Raw genomic sequence first — 21,915 nt, 5'->3', positions numbered from 1 at the left:
AACTCAATGCTTCACCCATTCTTGCTTGCACATTTGTAAGTTTCTCTAGCCAAGGCTCAAACAATGATACGGCACCTCACTTACAAAACATCACCTTTAATGCTACCACTATATGAGTGAGGAGGTAGGAGACATATATAGTGAGAGGAACCAATACCACCATACTGTAACCTCATCTCCTCTGATGAGAAAGAGATGATGAGGGAGGGTGATGCATGTGTTACGCTTCTAAGAAGCAAGCTCCATGGTCTGGTCGAAAGGAATCGCGCTCTCGAAGAGGAGAACAAGCAATTGAGACACCAAGTGAGCCGATTAAAAGGTCAGATCTCCTCTCTCGAAGGCCAGGATACTGATAAGAGGATGCTATGGAAGAAGCTGGAGAATTATGCAACCAGCATCAGCTACTCCAAGGAAAAGCAGTTTGTCCAGAGCAATGATGGTGCTAAGGAAGCTGTAGATCTCAACAGCTCATTGTATCACAGCAGGCAGCAATTCTCCAGGGTAAACCTAGTGAGATCAAGGGCGCCAAGGGTTCCAAATCCACCGCCCAATCCGACATGCACCCAACCAAAGACAACTATGAGAAAGGAAGGATGCATGACCCCTCCTCCTCCTCCTCCACCACCTCCACTACCTTCCAAGTTGCAGAGGAGCACAAAGGCGATACAAAGGGTACCAGAGGTAGTCGAGTTGTACCGGTCGTTAGTGCGGCGTGAAGGCAAAAATGATGCAAAGTCTGGACCCGTAGGAATTCCAGCAGCAACAAACAGCAGAGAGATGATTGGGGAGATTGAGAACAGATCAGCTTATGTTTTAGCTGTAAGTACATTTTTTTTTCTATCAAGTTCAAGCATATTGATGTGTAACGTATTGTTCTACTTATCTGCTGATTCCTTCTGCCCTTTAATTCTTTTTCTTTTAATAAACACTTTCAATAAATGGTTGGGACAATATTTTTTTCCAAGGCATTAGCTAGCAGTTCTTTATTGGATTACAGACATCGGAGAAGGATCGTCACCAATAAATTAATGATATCCAAAGGGAAATTTGTTTCTTGTATAACATGCTCCCTCATTGTTCAAAGCTTGCTCATCAGAATGTATCACATATTCTCTGTGCATCCTGTGTTACTTTGAGAGCAGCCAACATTTGGTTTGTTTCTGAATGAGGTCCCCGTGGATAGAGGCTTGCCTACAACCAGTTTAACTGTTGATTCAGAGATAGACTACTGATACCCCTGCCTTGTCCATCTTGGCAGTTGGCAGCTAATATATAGTTTTCAGAGACTTTTTAAGTTAACACTTCACTACATAAACCATATATATGTACATTATGTATTTGATTTTTAAAAAAGAATCCTAACAACAATAAAGAAAACTTTTGTGATGTTTGTTAGCCCACAAGATCACCGGCTCAGGTGAGTCGACCACTCACCAGTCTTGCCGACCACGGCCGAGCACGACAGACGTTGTCCAACCACACACTATGGCTAGAGGTAGAAGAAGGGAGGGAAACAAAGCATACACACACAGCCAGAGACACCAGCATTGGCCGGAGCCCTATATAGGAGATGGCAAATCTGAACTCTTTTTACTGAGTTGCAGTGGCAAACTATATATACAACTCTATCCATCTAGTCCTAGTACAGCTGCTATGCTGCTACAGTGACTAGATAATACAGCAGGACTGACTTCGGCACCTGTCCCTGTTGTGGCCACAGTGAGGCAGGTGAGCCGTTCGGCGCCTGCCTACCACAGCAGGGAGCCTTTTCGGCGCCGCCTTCCTTTACTGTGTGTTCACACAAGGAAGCAGTAGATTATCTAACAATTCTTCCCCTAATCCTACTGCTATCCCTTGTACCCCCTCCATGCCGATCATCTCCTTCAGCTCCGTAAGTCGAAGACGTCCAAGCGGTTTGGTGAGGACGTTCGCGAGTTGTCGACCAGTTTCGATGAACTCGATGACGATCTGCCCTTCATCGACACGGTCCCTGAGGAAGTGGAACTTTACGTCGATGTGCTTGCTCCGGTCATGGAAAACCGGATTCTTCGCGAGGGCGATGGCAGGCTGGTTGTCCACCATCAGTGCTGGTGGGTGAGCTTCCGCACCGGTCAGCTCGCCCAGCAGCCGGCGCAGCCACACAACTTGGCACGCCGCTGTGGCCGCCGCTACGTACTCTGCCTCGCATGTAGACAGCGCCACCACCTTCTGTTTCAGCGACAGCCATGAAATTGGAGCCGACCCGAGGAAGACGAGCACGCCAGAGGTGCTGCGTCGTCCGTCGATGTCCCCCGCCATGTCTGCATCGCTGAACACAGTGAGCTGCAGCCTGCTTCCGCCTGTCTTGGGGAAGACGATCCCTTGATCCATCGTCCCCTTGACGTAGCGTAACAGCCGCTTCACCGCAGCCCAGTGATCCTCCCTAGGATCCTCCATGAAGCGACTGACGTAGCCCACGACGAACACAATGTCCGTCCTCATGTGGATTAGGTAGCGCAGACCGCCGATAATACTCCAGTAGAGTGTTGCATCCACCTTCGCCGCGGTACTGGCATTCATCAGCTTCAGCCGCTCCTCCATCGGAGTCACGCATGGCTTGCACTCAGCCATGCCGCTCCACTCCAACAGCTTCGAGGCATACGCGCTCTGACCGAGCGTGAGTTCCTCCTTTCCCTGTCTCACCTCGATGCCGAGGTAGTAGGAGAGTGCCCCGAGATCGCTCATTCGAAAACGAGCTGCCATCTCTCGCTTGAAGCTGTCGATGTCCTCCGCACGCGCACCGGTGACGATCAAGTCGTCCACATACACGCCGACGACAAGCTCCTTTCCCCGTCGCCGCGTGTAGAGTGCGTGCTCGGTTGCGCACCTTGTGAACCCAAGCCCGCCCAGCGTGGCGTTCCACGCTCGTGGGGCTTGTCGCAGCCCGTAGAGCGCCTTGTGCAGTCGGAGCACCCTGTGCTTCGCTCCCTTGATGGCGAAACCCGGAGGTTGCCTGACAAAGACCGTCTCCGCCACCTCCGATACCACTTGTTAGCCCACAAGATCACCGGCTCAGGTGAGTCGACCACTCACCAGTCTTGCCGACCACGACCGAGCACGACAGACGTTATCCGACCACACACTATGGCTAGAGGTAGAAGAAGGGAGGGAGAACAGAACATACACACACAGCCAGAGACACCAGCGTTGGCCGGAGCCCTATATAGGAGATGACAAATCTGAACTCTCTTTACTGAGTTGCAGTGGAAAACTATATATACAACTCTATCCATCTAGTCCTAGTACAGCTGCCATGCTGCTACAATGACTAGATAATACAGCAGGACTGACTTCGACGCCTGTCCCTGCTGTGGCTACAGTGAGGCAGGTGAGCCGTTTGACGCTTGCCTCCACAGTTGCTACAGTACCACAGCAGGGAGCATTTTCGGCGCCGCCTTCCCTTACTGTGTGTTCACACAAGGAAGCAATAGATTATCTAACAATGTTACTTTAGAGTTGACAACTCTTTAGTTTTACCACTACTAGCAAAATTGTAATGGTGGATCATGGTTTGTACAAATGGTGTAGAACCTAAGCCATGCTTTAATATTCTCCATATGCCCCCCTTAATAAAAAAGAACATTCAGCAAAACCTTTGCTATGTGTCTTAATTAAATATCTGGGTTATATATATGTGTGCATGTTTTATAGAAATTATAAAGTATTTTCACAATACTTAGTTTTACTGGGTTTCATAACATGACAAGGAATAGAAAGTAATGGTCAAAGCTGTTTACAGGGTACCATGTCAATGCCGAAACCATGGTTTATTTGTGACTGTTCGGAGTGTCAGTTATTTCCCCTATCAAACTCTTCTCAGAACTAAGTCTAAAACACCCCCTTATATTTTCCATTTCAACAGATTAAATCAGACGTAGAAAATCAAGGCAACTTTGTGAACTTCCTCGCAAGTGAAGTTCAAAACGCAGCATACAAAGAGATAGCTGATGTTGAAGAGTTTGTGAAGTGGCTTGATGGGGAATTGTCATACCTTGTGGATGAAAGAGCAGTGCTCAAACACTTCCCTAACTGGCCCGAGAAGAAAGCAGATGCTATGAGAGAAGCAGCATTCAACTACCGAGATCTGAAGAACCTAGAATCAGAAGCATCATCCTTTCATGATGACAGGAGAGTGGCTACACCTATGGCTCTCAAGCGCATGCAAGCTCTGCAGGATAAGTGAGTAAATGACCGAAATGTATTTAACAGAACAAAAATTGTTGAATACCTGCTTCTTTTAAATTCTACGGAATGGTACTAAATCAATACATCAACATTCACCTAATTGTACTTTCCCTTGTTGTAGAATTGAACAAGGTATTCATAACACTGAACGAGTAAGGGACAGTGCAAGCGGAAGATATAAGGATCTTAAGATACCATGGGAATGGATGCTCGACTCTGGAGTCATAAGCCAAGTATGTATTCCTAAACTCCTTTCACAGTATGTTCTGTCACAACTCACAATAAAGAAGAGGCACTTTGTCACAAAGTATGGAGTCCAAATATAATAATAGAGTGCATGCCCATCCTACATTAAACAGCTAAAGAAGGCTTCCTTGAAGCTTGCAAAAGAGTACATGAACCGCATTGTGAACACACTGAAGTCAGATCCATTTGCGAATGACGAGGAGCTACTTCTGCAAGGTGTCCGCTTCGCCTTCCGCATACATCAGGTAACTTGTTCCGAACAACAAATTACTTCGCAATGACATTTGCATAAACTAAGTAACTGATTACACCAAAACAAATTTGCAGCTTGCTGGTGGCTTTGACGAAGGATGCAGAAAAGCATTTCAAGAACTAAAAACTTATGCAAGTCAGAGTGATCAGAATTCAAGTGCGTCCAAATAAAAGTTGAGATCACACATAGATTATTATGACACATAGATTATTAAGTTTTGCCGAGGTTGGCTCCAAGGGGACTACACCAAATCTTGAGGATAACGCTGCATTTTATAAAGCTTAATTTATCTGGCATCGGTTACTGATCTCTTGGATACAAGTTGAGGGTCTGAAAATTTCTATGCGAATAGTACATATAAGCACACACCTACTTATTTGCTTTTTCTGTACCATCTACAAACAACCAATCCACCAACATAGGACTCCCTTGAGAGTTGAGATCATTTGGGTCCTGGTCGATCATAGAATCATCCAAACAAATGCGCGAAGCATGACAAAAGCAGGCATAGAAATGCAGAATCGGTTTCTAAATCACTCACAGAGGAACGAGGGCAAGACATATCCTATCATGAAATTATCCCACAAGTACCTGGGTCGTGTAGGCGCTGCCCTTCGTGGGTGAATTCGCTGCAGAGACAACTGGTCGATCAGGGTCCTAGATATCATTTCGCCGCGGCGATGCGCCGCCGCCGGTCGCCGTCGTTTACTTCCCCGCAGCTTTTCCCATTTTTCCCACTAGACTCCGTGGAGACGGGATCGGGGACGGCTCGCCACCTCACCTGGGCCCACGAGGCAGCGAGACGCTCCCGCACCGTCGCCGTCGCGCACCAAATTCCCACTTTCCCAGCTTCAGTTCAGGCTTGTGTTACTGTCCTTATCACCGTATTAGGTACTGACTGGTGGGCCAAGATATGTTCCTGGCCCCGCTTGCTGTGTCACTGGAGCTATATCCTCTGTACTGTAACACCCATCGCGCTCTCGTGTCGGCCCCACTCCGAATCGGCGAGCCCACGACATCGGCGCTTCCTTCCGGCACCTTCCAAGTCACGAGAAAGGCTTCGCTCCAAACTCGCCGGCGATGGCGAGCTCCGGCGGAATCTCCGACCAGCTCTTCGTCTCCGTCAAATTAGAGAGCCCGCGCCTCGCGGAGCTCGACCTCGCCCCCCACCTCTTCGGCTCCCACCCTGTGCCTGGCTCGTGGGACCCCTGCAAGGCCGTAAGCTCCGGATCGCCTCTAGCCCGCGTGATGTGTGCGCGGAGCGGATTTTTGACTCGTTTCGGGGGTTTTTTTTTTCCACGCAGCTGCCGTTGGAGCGGGCGGCCACCGCCGTGTGGGAGTTCAGCTGCGTCGTGCCTTCGCAGCACGGTAAGTCGGTTGATTTTATCCTGGAGTTTGATAACTTCGCAGGGCCGCAGAGGTCCTTGGTTCCTCCGTAGCGAGGTTTGGGATAGGACGAGCGCAATCCGTGCTACGCCGTTGGGATGTGCATGCACTGATATTTCAGGAATTGGGCTGTGCTACTTTTAATTGGGAATGAATGAATTCTTGTGTGTGAGGGAAACAATGTAGTGTGTGAAGTTGTGCTTTAAAAATGAAAATTAGTGATTTGTCAATTGTCGCTGAGGATTTTTCTTTAGGATTTTTCTTTTTTGTATATGTTCAGTCAGATTTTGTTTCAGTTGTTAGCATTCTAAGTAGTTGTTCTGTGTTTTTACTAGAGTCGCTGGATTTCAAGTTTGTTTTGAAGCGAAAAGATGATAGTTCTCAGTACATTATTGAGGAGGGACCTAACCGACCACTGGGTTGCCAGAGCAATGAATTTGAAATGAGGACTGCGGTGTTTAAACTCAATGAAGGGAAGGAGGTACTTGAGTGCAAGGTTCAGGTTGAGACAGAAATGTTATCCCCATTTGACCTGGCGGCTAGTTGGAGGGCTCATCAGGAGTATTTTCAGCCTTCAAGGGTGCGAGGGACCCACGATGTCACTATCAACCCTGGGTTAGAAGGCAGGGCCAAGGTCTGTTTCACTGTTTTCATTTTATATTTGGACACACATAGATCAGTGATATGCTTAGAAATTTAAAAGTTGCAAGACTGGTTATAAAAACAACTATTCGACTAGTGACACTGGCCACAGTCTAAATGGTTCCCAAGCAATGGCCGACACCTAACAGTCTGATACTTTCGATTCTGCTGTTGTAGATGTAGACAACTTGGCACATTTTGCAACTTGGTTGTGGGACTTGACAATTCTTTGGGCCCTAGGAGAATATATTTATTCCAAGTGTTGTTTTTTCTATTATTAGTTGATATTGACATGATGAACTTACTGGAGATACGTGAGTAGGACTGTAAATATTTTAGCAAAAATATTATAGAATTACGAAGCATATCACTATGAAGAGTATGAGTGTATGCCCATCTTTTGGGAAAATGTCAAGATGTTTAATGGCCTGTCTCGAACTCTAATGAGGATTTGTGACAATTGGGGATCTTTGCATAATGCATTAAAACTTGATGATGATTCTTTTACCTCAAGAAGAGTTGCAAGCATTTAAAACGTACTATACTAACATGTCACCATTGAAAGTGAGAAACCACAATATTTTTTAGGTACAGATAGAACCGACATTGCAAAAATATGTCCAACCATAAAGTTCTCAATTAAAGTAATTATTTTGGTCAAGAATAGTGTGGGCTCACGCATGCTTTTAAAGGAACACTCTTCCCACAAAGCTGTTGTCTATGTTTCTATATCAAAGTAAATGCTGCTTCCTTTTCCATTCTGCCAATTTTCTCTTGTTCATTCAAACAGATCGCTTCTGGTTTGGAGCTTGATTTAGAGAAGTATGTAGTTCCAACACCAAACATGGGCTCAGGTGTTGTTTATGCAGCTAACTTAACTGAAAATCCACGCTCATTATTGCAAACTGGGAGTTCCTCAAACAATGATACCACAAAGGACATTTTGCACAGCTCAACTAAAGGCGATTCATCCTCGAATCACTATGTTAACACTATGAAGGTATAACTTCAGTTTCATTGTTTGATTAATTCTTAGCTTAAAATCATGCAACTATGGTAATTTAGGTGTTCGACTATAGAAAAGGTAGATGTACTATTGGCTGAAATATGTGAGAATTTTGGGAGCTTAGAAGTAACTTCAATAGTGTCATCATAATTTGTTCAAGCATGCAGCCGGTTAACTTTTACTTTTAGCTATTTAATTCACTCCGAAATAAAAATTAGGTTAAATTAATTTGACTGAAGGGCGGGCCTGGTGCAAGCGGTAGAGTCTTACCGCCTGTGACCGGAAGGTCCCGGGTTCGAGTCGTGGTCTCCTCGCATTGCACAGGCGAGGGTAAGGCTTGCCACTAACACCCTTCCCCAGAACCCGTACAGAGCGGGAGCTCTCTGCACTGGGTGCGCCCTTTTTTTAATTTGACTGAGTTCATTAGCCAGAAGAACTAATCCTAGTGCTGAAGTGCGTGGGTTTATGGTCATGAACTTACCAACTTCCCTTTACTTATTGGAATATAAGCCACATAGTATCAAATTTCTTCAAGTTTCTCATACATATTGTTGGTGCAACACCAGACAATGGATGGATCTATCTCTTGATTTTGATCATTTAGATTTCTGTACCTTGAATATCTAATAGCTAACATTTTCTGCCTGAAAGAGTTTTGACCTATACTTATGCACTTTGCTGTGATTTATGTCTCTGGTGTGGTCAGCATGGCATTTTCTTTATGTTTAGATGGAAGAAACACTGATGTTTGGCCCTTTCTTGCCATCTGTTGTATATAGCCCTTTGAATATATATACATATAGCAGTTCTAAATGTAATTAATCCAGAGATGTTTTCTAATTTTTTGCTCAGAGTGCAATTGGAGGGCATGCGCCATCACTGGAAGAACAAAGGGCAATGTTTGTTGATAGAGGTGTTGGCTCACCAAACTTTGCAAGACCAACAAAGGAAACCTTTTCGATGAGCAACTTTAAGTTGGATTCTGAATCAAAGGTTGTACATTATTCACTTCAGGTCACTAGATTTAGTAAAACTTAATACTCGTGGGCTTATAGCAAGTATAATCTCTATATGCTATGTCCTAGCTATTTGATATGTCCTAATAGGTAGTATTAAATTGTAAGTATCAAAGGGAAACTTCACAACTGGTTAGGTTATCTTTGGTTCCAGGGAAGGAAGAGTATACTTAAGAAGCATTTTCTTTCTTGCCAATTGGCAAGGTTGGGGAATGGTGGGCAAGAGAGACAAATGTGCCCTTGCTGTAACATGCGTAGAGGGTGCACACCAAGTTATCTCGAATGTCCAACAACATTCAATGCATAGAAACATGTCTTGTGTTTAGGGATGCAATTGGGTACCCAATGGGTACTTTTGGGTTACTACTTCAGTTCATTTGCATCCCATTTTTCTTTCTTTGAAATCCAGATTAGTTCAATTTGATAAGTTTTTTTATCAACTCAATTACCCAGAAAGAAATAAAACTTGCATCCCCTACTTGTGCTTCAATGCTTCACTCTTTCAATAAAAGTTGCACAATGTTGAAGCTCATGAAGTTAAGTAGCTAGAATCAACCCTTGGCTTCTGCTTAGGGTCAAGAGATATCCAGGATACCTATTTCCATTTCACCCTTTCTTTGATTCACTATTACATTCTACCACATATATGTGGAAAGATTGATTTCTTGTCATCCTATGATATTCGTTGTAACAGCATCTGAATCTGTTAAAACTTGTTGCTTCATTTTTTGTCACCTTAACTTCTGACAGCTGCCTCCAGCAGGGTATGCCAGCAGCAGAAGGGGCTGTTGCAGCAGCTGCAGTAGCTGATCAGATGTATGGGCCAAAAGAGGACCGCAAGTTGGCCATAGTGTTGGTAAATCTCATACACTTAGAGTGTTTTACCTTGGTAGCTATGACACAGTTATTGTAGATTTACTTAAACTTGAAGCTAGATAAGTGTCTTCCATTTCTGGGGAATTGTCCTTTTTCTGTATAAAATATAAAAAAGCAATGATTTCGTAAGACTATAAGAATTTGTTGTAGCAGAAGTTTTTGCTCAGCCCAAAATCCACAAAGAATAACTTGCTAAGTGATATGAGTGGTCTATTTTGAAATATGCAACCTCATCTGCCTAGTTTGCACATCATTTGTTCAATTGTTCTGATGTACTCATGTACATCAGTCAAACAGCACTGTCACTGTGTATCCAGCAAGCTTTTTTTCCTTTAGGTATTGCACCGATAAAAAAATGGGGGCACTTTCTTTGATAGTACTCAATTTGAAGGGTTTGCTCCCATGCTATCATTTTTCATCATATTGCAAAAATAACACTGCAATTAATCGGAATCATGCTTCATCTAGCACTGTACCATTAGATAGCAAATCAATGGTCCAGATCACACCTTGAATCACCCTCCATTTAACCGACCATGAACATAGCTCATGCTCATTCACATCCAGCCCAAATCTGGAAGTGGCAAGGTCTCCTGCGTCTATGTAGAGTAGCATGGGAAGCCGGTCAGCGAGGGATTGGGAGGGGCAGAGAGGAGCCGTGACCGGGAGGGGTGGAGAGGAGGGGATCATGCGCGCAGGGAGAAGGACCCGTGGGCAGAGGAAGTCGCGCGCAGAGGCATCGCGAGGTGGGTGGCCATGGTCCGTGGAGTCAGCGGCACGGGAGAGATGAGAAGTTAGGGTGGAAGGAGCCGGAAGGGGACCCGGACTCTTGATACCATGTAGAGAATTATGGGAACACCTCACACCCATTAGGGAGGGGTGGCTTTCATATATATAGTCAAGATATAACTTGGAGTACAAGTTACACGATATACATGTGTTGACTATACATATCTCTAATAGTCTGTCACCTCCCTGCTATCCTCACCCCATCCCCCTCACATGCCTTCCTCCTTGGCGCCCTTGGACCCTCTTTTGCACAAAACAAGCAGTCGCTGAAATCGAGTCACTGCTGCAAATCAAGCCACCACCGCCAATCAGGGGACGAGCAAGCCTGACACTGTGCCCGGTAGCTGAGCTGCCCGCCCACCAAGCCCTGCACCTAGACTCCTAGAGCAATGGTATGAAACAGGAGAAGCCATGAGGAGCTCGTGGAGATGTGTGCCCTAGGCTGCCAAGTCATCGCACATGCTACAGCAGGCAAGTGCCAGCTTGCTTTTCCTCTCGCCTCTCTTTGGTTCCCTCCGCTTATCAGCGAGAACAGAGATCACCAGAGAAGGTGACGCGGACTGAGGTTGACAGAGTGCTAGAGCCCTAGAGGAGGGGGAGGGGAACAGATGCAGTGGTATTGTTTCAACCCTAAATATGATGGTACTGCAGCAAAACGGTTTGGATTGAGTTCTATGAGGGCAATTTTTTCCTTTTTTAAAAAGATTACAGCACAGCCTTATAAAAATATAGACTTTTTGATGTGCATGGTTCAGCTCTATATATTGCATATAAAAGATGGTATGCATATATTCAGATAGCTGGAACTATTCCTGTTAATTCATTGCGTGCATGCAGTTCTTTTTTAATCATGTGCTGATATTCTAGGTTGGGCTACCAGCTCGTGGTAAGACCTTTACAGCAGCTAAACTTACAAGATATCTCAGATGGTTAGGTCATGAAACAAAACACTTCAATGTTGGAAAGGTGATCATTTAGTTTAAGCTAATTTTGTAGAGAAAATTGCATGTGTGTATGGTATCACTAATCATGTTTGCTATTTGTTTTCTAGTACCGCCGGCTCAAACATGGAACTAATCAGGTACTTACAACTTTTTGACTCCTGAGCGGGGGGGGGCGGGGAGGGGGGGGGGGGTTAGCAGCACATCCATCATTACTATTCTCAGACTTCTATTTAATTCTTGATATTTTTATGAATCGTATAGCTTGCAATTCCGGTTTCTTTTTGCCCCTATATAACCCTGTCCAAGAAGAATTTCTAATACCATCTTGTTATTTTGAGCAGACTGCTGATTTCTTTCGTGGAGATAACAGGGAGGGTGTGGAGGCACGTAACGAGGTTAGTGAATTGCATCAGGCATGCCTTTCTAGAAACATATACTGTTTTCTTCTCTTTTTTCTTGTAAGATCGTCCCCATGCTTTTGAAGGTGGCTGCATTAGCAATGGAAGATATGCTATCTTGGATGCAGGAAGGTGGTCAGGTAGGGCATTGATTTGGTAGCACCGCGTTAGTGCTTTTCGATGATTTACTTTCAGCTGGTCTGCAGGTTGGTATTTTCGATGCCACAAACAGCACAAGAATACGGAGAAACATGCTGATGAAAATGGCTGAAGGAAAATGTAAGGTATGATTAAATCATTGTGTGCATCTTGGGCATCCTTTTGGTTGTTTGAATTTTTTGTCTCCTGCCAAGTGGCAATAGTATTTTTTATCCCGAACTAAACAGGAGTGTTGCGTGTCATTTCATTAAAAAAGTGCCAATAGTATTATTTGGCAGTTGTTAGCCATGTTCACATGTCACTTTTCCAGCTGTCAAGCATTCATGCCCACTGCATTTAGAAGTTATGACATTTTCAAATCATTTATGGTGGGTGCACTCCTTATATCAGGGTGAATGTTGTTTCTTTCCTTGTGGACACCTTTGTTCTTGTGGTAGCCTGCCCCCTCCCGCCTCCCCTCCCTTCTAAAGTAGTAGATGTGCATACCTAGTGAACATGATCTAAATAGAGAAAGGTTGGCCTTCTAATAAGGTTCTCTTGTGTATTAATTCCTGAAGAGCTAAGAAATTTGCTTGGCAATTTACAGTTGGCGAATAGTATTATCATCATCTAGACTGGATCCATGTACTTGCATTCTCTAAAGGACCTTCCCTCGGTTACAAAGTGGAAACCTCTTTGAATAGTCTATGCATTTGGCGCCATGGTGTGGAGATTAAAGCTCATGGCCAGTTGCTTCTTAGTAATGCATGCATGTTGAAAGCCATTATTAGAAGCTACTGCATAAAAAGTTATATCAGCAAGAGATTTGGTCTTATCTGGCTCAAAAAATAAACATTAATCAGCCACTCCAGAGCATTTGAAACACGTCATTATCTTCCATGTTAGGATCATGGGAGCTATCATCATTCTCATTTAACACTAAAATATATTGAACTGAGAATATATTTACCATGCCAAGATTGGTCTTGCCAGCAAACTCAGCAAAACAGGAGTTACCATGAAAAAACCTAAAGGCAGGATAGCCATTTCTGTTCCTCAGCTATCGTCCGATGCTCAATTTCGTCCCTGAACTACTAAAGTGGCTGTTGCACTCCTCAAACTTAACTTTTGGGCTCAATTTCGTCCATGAAATGTCAAAGTGGTCGTTTCAGTCCTCAAACTTTTCTTTTAGGCTCATTCTCGCTCCTCATCCTTATCATGCCTCATCAGCCCCAGCTCCATCGCAAGCGGAGGTGAATGGTCGCTGTTGAGAGGACTGCAGGTCGTGTTGAGCTAGGGATGTTGGGATACGCACGGGTGACACAGCTGGGTCTAGTGACCGCAGGTGGCGCACATGGTCGATGCCACACGCGGCCGTCAACTATGCTGAAGGTGGCGTGACCTACAACTGTGCACAATGGGACAATTGCATGACAACAATGGGGTGGAGGGCTGCAGGCGGGTGCAGGTGGTGGAGTGTTGTGGTGGAGAAGGCTTTTGAGCTGCAACACCTCCAGGATTTGCTTTAGTGTCATGCCACGTAGGATGAGGAGCGGTGCTGGAGCTGATGAGGCATGAAATGAAAGTGGCATGCCACGTAGGATGAGGAGCAAGGATGAGCCCAAAAGTAAAGTTTGAGGACTAAAATGGTCACTTTGATAGTTTGTGGAGAAATTGAGCCCAAAAGTAAAGTTTGAGCACTGATATGGACACTTTGATAGTTCATGGACAAAATTGAGCCTAAAAGTAAACTTTAAAGGCTGAAACAACCACTTTGGTAGTTTAGGGATAAAATTGAGCATTGAGGGATAGTTCAGGGACAACAATGGCTATTCCGCCATATTGAGAGCAAATTAGATTATCCAGAAAAGCCATTGCTGAGGTACTTATGTTCCTGTTGCTGCCACCCAACTGGAACCTAGACTAATAAATCTTTCTTCTGTGTGTTATATGGTAGTGTGGGGAGAGGTTGAAGAACATGTTTAAGACCTGTAATCGGATAATTAGATTTTCTTAGGGAAAGGGTGGGTGACTACAATCAGAAGAGTGAAATTTGGACCATTTGCCTCATTTATTGAAAAAAATGTGTGAAGTTTTCTTTTTTCTTTTTTCAATGCAAACAGTTTAAAACAAGTGAAGATTCAGTGCACTCCTTTGGAAGAATATTTGGTTTGTTTTGTGACAGCATTTATAAAGTAATCTTGTATAGTTACATAAAACAGATTTTCAGATAAGATTTTTCATGAGGTGCAGCATATGTACATTATGGAACACTATATTAAGCTCCTGTGCTCCTGTATGGTTTGGGGTGTATTACTATTTCCCTTTAACATATGGGTCCTTGCCTTTGCTTTCTAGATCATCTTTTTGGAAACATTATGTAATGACCAAGATGTTCTTGAGAGAAATATAAGATTGAAAGTTCAACAAAGTCCCGATTATGCAGAGCAGTAAGAAATAAATGATTTGCCTGCCTATTTGCATCCTGTTGGTGCACCATTTTATGCAATCATTGTCTTCTATGTTACAGAACAGATTTTGAAGCTGGTGTACAAGATTTCAAAGAGCGATTGACCTATTATGAAAAGGTCTGTAATTGCCAAATTATATTATATAGGAACACAATTTTTTTTGTCAAGAATATAGTATAGTTATATGTAAACATTTTGAAACCTTTTCAGGTCTATGAACCGGTGGAAGAAGGTTCTTACATAAAAATGATTGACATGGTTAGTGGGAAGGGGGGCCAACTAAAGGTATGTATGAACAGTCAAGTGACACATGTAAAAGTAATATCAAAAGTTATATTCCCTGTGATATTGCTACTTTATGATTGCTTAATTGTACAATCTTGAACTGGTTATTTTGCTTATCATACAAATACTAATATATCGAGTAGAAGCATATGTGCTGTTTTGAATATACTACTGACATACCTTGCAACCTTGCTTCTAGTGGCATATTCCTAATCTCATACCCTACTTTGGTTTTCATGCAGATTAATGACATAAGTGGTTACTTGCCTGGACGGATTGTTTTCTTCTTGGTACATACACAGAAAATCATATCCTTTTGTTGTGCGCACATTAATACTACTGGATATCTTTGCAGTTTGGTGTACCCTTGTAGGTCAAATCGTTATTTGTGTTGTGTTTAGTGATTCAATGATCTGCTGGGGTCTATCTGATTAGTTTTATGTTTATATGGATATTTTTGTCAAATTTCTACTCTGCTCTTTATCTTCACAATGTGGTAATTTAGTCACAGTGAATCCTCACTGCATCTTTTTTTCTTGCTTGAACCTGGAGAATTCAACACACCACTGACAGATATAGGTCAAATCATGATGAGTTTTTTCAACTGGGTTATGTACTGTTACAGGTTAACTGTCATCTGACGCCTCGTCCTATCCTGCTAACAAGACATGGCGAAAGTATGGATAATGTCAGAGGAAGAATCGGTGGAGACTCTTCTTTGAGGTCTTAAGTTTCTTTATTCTGTATTTCTGTCATTAGTATCTTTGATTTCTTTGTTCTGCAGTTTGGTATTTACCTCTTTGCTGTCATATTAATTTGGGTGCCATGCTAAGGAAAAATCCATAATAAGTTTCAAATGTTCGTGATCTTGCATATCAACATGCGCAACCAGTAAAAGTGAAAGATCATAAGATCGAACCCAAGTAAAAAAATAGTTTCTTGCTAATTTTTGCTCTCATTTTTTTCCCCTTAAGCTTAAGTGCACAGGAGAACTGCATGTCATTGCAGTAAGTAGGAATGAAGTTATGAGCAAACACCACCTCACCCTTGTTTTTCCTCTTTTGAGTTGAGTGTCGTATTATTTATTATATTATCATTGATGAACTTTGTGATATATGTACTGTAAATTGGACTTGTGATAGACCGAGGTATAAGCCTTGGTGATAAAGACATAACGAACTTGTGAGCTCTTACCTTGAAAGGGGGAAAAGAGAGGGAGTTACATGTATGGGAAAAGCAACTCCATTCATATTTGCTTATGCTTGCATGGATGCAATATTTGGGCAATTCTTGGTATATGCTAATTTTGCATTCTGCTTTTGACTTTCATGTGATGGAATAATTGGTATGCAGTGAGGCCGGTGAGCTTTATTCAAGGAAGCTTGCAAGCTTTGTGGAGAAGCGACTGAAGTCCGAGCGGACTGCCTCTGTAAGTATGTCATTTGCTTCTCTGTTCAGTGAAGGGAAAAATAATCATTAAGTTTATTTGCAACAATGATTTCAGATATGGACTAGCACACTGCAGAGAACAATATTAACAGCACATCCGATCATTGGTTTTCCAAAGGTTAGCTATCATAGGTGATTGAAAACGGTCTAGCAAGACTGTCCTCTACTTATAGAAGTGTTACCAAAACTAACTTGTTTCTTGTGTTCTTCTAGATACAATGGCGTGCTCTTGACGAGATAAATGCTGGGGTCTGTGATGGGATGACATACGATGAAATAAAGAAATGTAAACCTGAAGAATATGAGTACGTGAATTCACTGATATCATGGCATTTTATGTTAAAAAATCCCCTTCATCACTGAAATTTTGGTCAACGTTCCACTAGCTTGCAAATCTGATTGGAGACCCTTGTTATTACACAATTTTTTAGTAGCTCCCCTCCCCCATTCTGTTTGCCTCATGTTATATACCTTCTCAGATCACGAAGAAAAGACAAGCTGAGGTATCGTTATCCGAGAGGAGAATCCTACCTTGACGTCATTCAAAGGTTGGTATGGCCTACTTGATACTGTTGCATGTCTCTATACATGATTCAATTACTTATATGAGTTGCCACTTAATCTTAAAATTCCTCTCTGTCCAGATTAGAACCTGTAATAATTGAGCTTGAACGACAGCGTGCTCCAGTTGTAGTCATAGCTCACCAGGTAAGAAGGACCAGCATTTTCATTCTTCTGTTCTTTTTTGGTACTAAGCTATTGTAGATGCCTGAGAAGAATATTCTGTATAGGCTGTGTTAAGAGCACTTTATGCATATTTTGCGGACAAACCACTCGAGGAAGTCCCAAATATTGAGGTAAGGCATTTTGTGCCAACTTGTAGTACTTCCTCCGGTCAGAAATATATGTCCATCTAGGCTTGTCCTAAGTCAAACTTGTTTAGCTTTGGCTATCAATATCTAAAAAAATGTATAGTTAGACAACATAGTTTGGCATGGCTGAATTCATTATGGAAACTATCTTTATAACATATAATGATTTCATGTATATATTTATAGATATTAGAAGTCAAACTTAAACAAATTTGACTTAACACAAACATAGATGGACTTATATTTCTGATCAGAGGTAAATTGATTATTTTACTGTGGCTAAAAATATGTTCCTGCAGATACCTCTACATACAATAATTGAGATACAAATGGGTGTTGCTGGTGTTCAAGAGAAACGGTACAAACTCATGGATGCAATCCATCCCACAGCGGGGTTATAAGAAATAATGCATGGAGCTCACCTTCTAAAAGCAATGGTGGCACAAATAAATTTATTTTGTGGTGATATATGTATCACAACATTCAATCAATTAGAATAGTTCGAAGTGGAATATTACCCCACTAGGTTTAGCTCATAGATGATTTGACATTTGACTTACAAATTTTGGCGGGTTATGTACTCCTCATAATTCATGAGTTCTGAGCATGTTTAATTCAGGTCTGAGTTTTAATCAAGTTTATTCAGGTCCTCAAGACTTGTCAGGGCTCGTGCCAAATAAAAAATTTAAAAATATTTTCAACTAAAAATCTAATGGTTATAACGAAAGAAGATAGTTACCCTCTGTTATTAATTTTGTATAGTTGTAAGCGTAGTTTGGTCAGCCTTTTTTATTCGAAACGTTTACATAGTACTTCAAAAAAAACTGATGGTTACCCACCCTCTATGAGCCCCTGGCCCATAAGCATTGTTCTCCTAAACGATTGTTTAGTCCGTTTAAAAAATGTTTTAAAAGGTAAACGAAGCCCACCCATATCATTTAGGTCCTACACAGTGAATTAAATAATTGGACCGTCTAAACCTATTTAAATCATTAAAACCTGTCTAAACAGAAGCGAGATAAACATGATTAAATGAGCTAAATGACCTTTCCATTCGCCATTTAGAATGAATAAAATAATTAAAATTACCACATTTGACACCCAACTAATTAATACAGCATAAGTATATAAGATTGAGCGGAATCTTTTTTTTTCAAAAAAAAATATATTTAGTAGACTATTTATTTCTTATAGATGTAAATATGTAAACTTTCTAGCATATTTGACATTTACACATAAAATATGTATATTTTAATATTAATATACAAAACTGTTACACCATCTAACTCCGTTTAAATACTACTGAACAGTCAAAATACTAAACAAAAGGTGACTGACTATTTATAGTATAGTGTTTAGAAGAATAGACTACCCACAAAAGGCTGCTTGTCCACTCAAAATAAAGAGAAGTTTCAGAAAGAGAACGATCAGTTACCCACGAATGATATTTTCCTCTTCTGCCCACAAAATTTACTATGGTAATTATGTAAATAGTCACCAACGACTCACAATTAACATTGTTTTTTTTTAGTGGACTCACAATCACCATTGGTGGCTGTGACTCACAATTACTACCCAAGTAACTATAGTATACGTGCCAGTTAAAATACTTCACGTTTAACTATATTTCTAGTTATAACTCTAAATTAATTTATTATAAAAATATATTTTATATTTAATTTAATAATGTTTATTTGATATTATAAATATTTATATTTTTTTAATTATAATCAGTTAAACTTGAAGTACTAAACTGACATTTTTCTAGAATTACATTCTTTTTGCGGACGGTGGGCTGGTGGCCTGCTCATATGGTAACTGTGAGTCAAACCCACAAAATTTTCCTTTATAAATGAGCAGCCTGCGCGGCCTGCTAGTTTAGCCACCGTTCAGTTTCGCTCGCACGACGAGATGCCCGGACGCAGCCCGCCACCGCCGGAGGGTGCCTCCGGGAACTGGTGCGACGGCGAGACTCATCGACGCGTGGGGCCCCGTCCACCTGCGCCGCCGCCCGCGGGGCCTCCGCCTGGAGGACTGGCGCGCCGCGGCCAGAGCCGTCAACGCCCACCGCGCCGCCGCGGGGCGCCGCTTCAACCGCACCCGCGTCCAGTGCCAGACCCGCGTCCGCACCCTCAAGCAGCGGTACAAGGAGGAGCTCCCGAAGCAGCCGCCGTCGGGGTGGCGCCACCTCCCGCGGCTCCACGCGTTCCTGGCCAGCCCCGACGACTCGCCTCCGGGCTTTCCGGCGGCCAGGGCGCCGGCGACCGTCGTCAAGCAGGAGGTGGAGGAGGCGGAGGAGGAGGCATTGGGCTGGAGGAGAGCTGGACTGTTCCGAGGAGGCCGAGGAATGCGGCCGCAGGGACGGCGTTCTGCCCGGGGGCGGTGGTGGTGAAGCTGGCGGAGGTGTACGAGCGCGTGGAGCTGGCCAGGATCGCCGCCGAGAAGGTCAAGATGGAGATGCAGCAGGCGCAGGAGATGGAGGTGCAGAAGGCCATGTTCGACGCCGTGACGATGGAGCAGTAGAAGGTGAAAACTACGAAACCACGCTACCAAAGTTCCCCTGCCCTGCCACTGAAGATGATTCAGGGATGCATAGTAGATTATGTGTACCGAAAATAGCTTAGAGTAGACCTTACTTTAGTGCTGTGTTTTTAGAACTTGTGCTAGCTTGAGTGCTTGACTTCAGTGTAGTCGACAACAACATATGTAGGAGTAATACTTACCAGGAGTGGCCTTCTCGTTGCTAAGTAAAATTACGAATGACAGGATGAAAATTAAATGATCGGGTCGTTCGTTGTATCAGTACATTTTTAGCTTCAATTTTTTTGCTACTACTAGCACTGCATTCACTTGCTGTTGCTAGGCACTGCACGTTGATGTCCAATCATTTTAGAAGATTACTACTCCTAGTACTTGTTTCTAGTTGCCTTTGGGCATAGAACAGTTATTCTTGGAGGAGGGTTGGTTTCCTAGGTGACTGATCCGGCCATAATATACTCCCGTGATTTTCTACTGCACTGGCAGCAGAAATCGAACGTACATACGACCACCGCAATGCGTGAAGGCACGGAGGAAAGGAAGAGCGGTACGCCCTCAGCGGTTCAGCCATAGTCCTCAGCTAGTACGTCTTCCATTTTCCATGACGCGTACAACGCGGCGTTTTGCAGCCGAAGCACCGCGCCTCGCCGCCTTGGGCTACCTAACTCAACAGCAGTTCGACCTCGCCGCACCGTCGACTCCTGCAGATGCGCGCCAGCCCATTGTTAGCAACCCAACTCAATTCAAGCAACAAGCAAGATACAATATCTCAGGGGAAGGGAGATCGGAGCGGAGAAGAAAGGAAGAACAGGTTATAGAGAAGAGTTATGTACTCACTTAGCATAGACATTGCCATATCAATGAGTGTTCTATTCTTACTCTCAACAAGGTCATTTGATCGTGGAGTGTACTTGGTCGAGAATTGATGTCTAATTCCAAATTCATCACACAACTCATCAATTCTAGTGTTCTTGAACTCACTACCATTGTTACTTCTAACTCTCTTGATGGTTGTTTTAAAATTCATTGTGAATGCCCTTGATAAATGATTTAAATGTTACAAACACATCACTTTTGTCCACTAGGAAGAATACCCAAGTGTATTTAGTATAATCATCCACTATCACAAAGCCATATTTGTTTCCATCGATGCTAGTGTATTGTGTTGGTCCAAACAAATCCATGTGTAATAATTCAAATGCTTTACTATTGCTCATCATGCTTTTTTTTTGGATGGGTGTTTCCAATTTTTTTGCCGGCTTGACAAGAGCTACAAAGCTTATCTTTTTCAAACACATCTTTTAAGCCTATAACCAAGTCATAATTAACCAATCTATTCAATTGTTTCATTCCAACATGACCAAGCCTTCTATGCCATAATCAACCTATGCTAGACTTAGTGAACAAATATATAGATAATTGAGCTTCACTAGCATTGAAATCAACCAAATATAGATTCTCATATCTAAAGCCTTTGAAGATCAAGTTAGAGCCATCTACACTTATGATCTCTACATCATCTACCCCAAATATGTATTTGAATCCAAGATCACACAATTAAGCCACGGATAGCAAATTGAAATTCAAGCTCTAAACAAGCAGCACATTGAAAATGCTCATGCCATTAAATATTATAATCTTACCAAGCCCCTTGACCTTGCCTTTGTCATTGTCACCAAATATAATACTATCATAACCATCATTGTCATTGGTGTTGATTGAGTTGAACATTCTTGCATCATCGGTCATATGTTGAGTGCACCCACAATCAAGAACACAATGCTTTTCTCTAGCTTTGTAATTGACCTACAAAAGAAGATCAATTCTTTTTAGGTACCCAAACTTGCTTGGATCCTTGAAGGTTAGTGACCAAGCTCTTTGGCACCCAAATGGCTTTTTTCTTTAAGCCCATCTATGATGTAGCAATGAACTTAGCTTTCACACTATTTATACCCTTAGTAAGCACATAAAAAGAATTAATCTTAATTGAGGATATATTAGCATTTTTACTCTTGTTCTTGCAGTCATGCTCTTTATGACCAACTTGCTTGCAACTACCGATCATTGTTCTTCACAAAGCTAGTCTTGTGAGGAGCAAAGTGTAACACCCTCGGTGTTACACTGTACAGTCTTTTGCTAAAACACTACATGAGCATCATATTTATGTGTAAATATGTGTAATATAGGGTGTAAAGCAATGTACGTAACTTGAAACGTTCATCAGAAACGTGAAACGAATGTTATATTTCATGTCGCGTTACATCACTTAGGGTTCTAAATGATTTTTTATTGAATGAGAATGCTATAGAACGCATATACGAAACTTTAATAAAGTTTATAGTTTAAGATTCGTAGGTGACGATGAAATACTTGTGATCGAGA

At 42.6% G+C, this 21,915-nt stretch overlaps 1 protein-coding gene and 1 pseudogene across 5 annotated transcripts; both read left to right on the top strand.

The window, feature by feature from the left end:
• LOC136546642 (6-phosphofructo-2-kinase/fructose-2,6-bisphosphatase-like) lies at positions 1 to 17,640 on the top strand. Of its 5 annotated transcripts, none has more exons than XM_066538609.1 (26): positions 1 to 819; positions 3,902 to 4,218; positions 4,346 to 4,457; positions 4,584 to 4,715; positions 4,798 to 4,879; positions 6,445 to 6,743; positions 7,542 to 7,751; positions 8,610 to 8,750; positions 9,534 to 9,629; positions 11,306 to 11,404; positions 11,490 to 11,519; positions 11,724 to 11,777; positions 11,867 to 11,920; positions 11,987 to 12,064; positions 14,277 to 14,368; positions 14,449 to 14,506; positions 14,600 to 14,674; positions 14,917 to 14,964; positions 15,300 to 15,397; positions 16,028 to 16,103; positions 16,179 to 16,241; positions 16,337 to 16,428; positions 16,603 to 16,671; positions 16,768 to 16,831; positions 16,915 to 16,980; positions 17,295 to 17,640. In XM_066538609.1, exons 1-26 carry the CDS (start codon positions 196 to 198, stop codon positions 17,394 to 17,396), a joined length of 3,231 nt encoding a protein of 1,076 aa, XP_066394706.1. In that variant the 5' UTR covers positions 1 to 195; the 3' UTR covers positions 17,397 to 17,640. The 5 variants fall into 5 exon arrangements, with proteins under 5 accessions (XP_066394706.1, XP_066394719.1, XP_066394713.1 ...); XM_066538616.1 differs by having other exon boundaries at positions 4 to 819; positions 9,537 to 9,629; XM_066538622.1 differs by lacking the exon at positions 7,542 to 7,751 and having other exon boundaries at positions 3 to 819.
• Positions 17,641 to 18,806: 1,166 nt separating this feature from the next.
• Positions 18,807 to 19,757, top strand: LOC136466682 (trihelix transcription factor ENAP2-like; annotated as a pseudogene).
• The last annotated feature ends 2,158 nt before the right edge of the window (positions 19,758 to 21,915 follow it).

Source organism: Miscanthus floridulus, chromosome 1 (genome assembly GCF_019320115.1).
Source record: "Miscanthus floridulus cultivar M001 chromosome 1, ASM1932011v1, whole genome shotgun sequence".
Taxonomy (NCBI): Eukaryota; Viridiplantae; Streptophyta; class Magnoliopsida; order Poales; family Poaceae; genus Miscanthus; species Miscanthus floridulus.
The sequence above is the reverse complement of the archived record's forward strand: the minus strand, read 5'-3'. Positions and strand labels throughout refer to the sequence as shown.

Coding starts and splice junctions, on each gene's coding strand:
- LOC136546642 (XM_066538609.1), top strand. CDS start 196: ATGATGAGGGAGGGTGATGCATGTGTTACGCTTCTAAGAAGCAAGCTC. Junction 14,675..14,916: donor GGAAGGGGGGCCAACTAAAG/GTATGTATGAAC, acceptor GTTTTCATGCAG/ATTAATGACATAAGTGGTTA. Junction 16,429..16,602: donor TGTAAACCTGAAGAATATGA/GTACGTGAATTC, acceptor ATACCTTCTCAG/ATCACGAAGAAAAGACAAGC.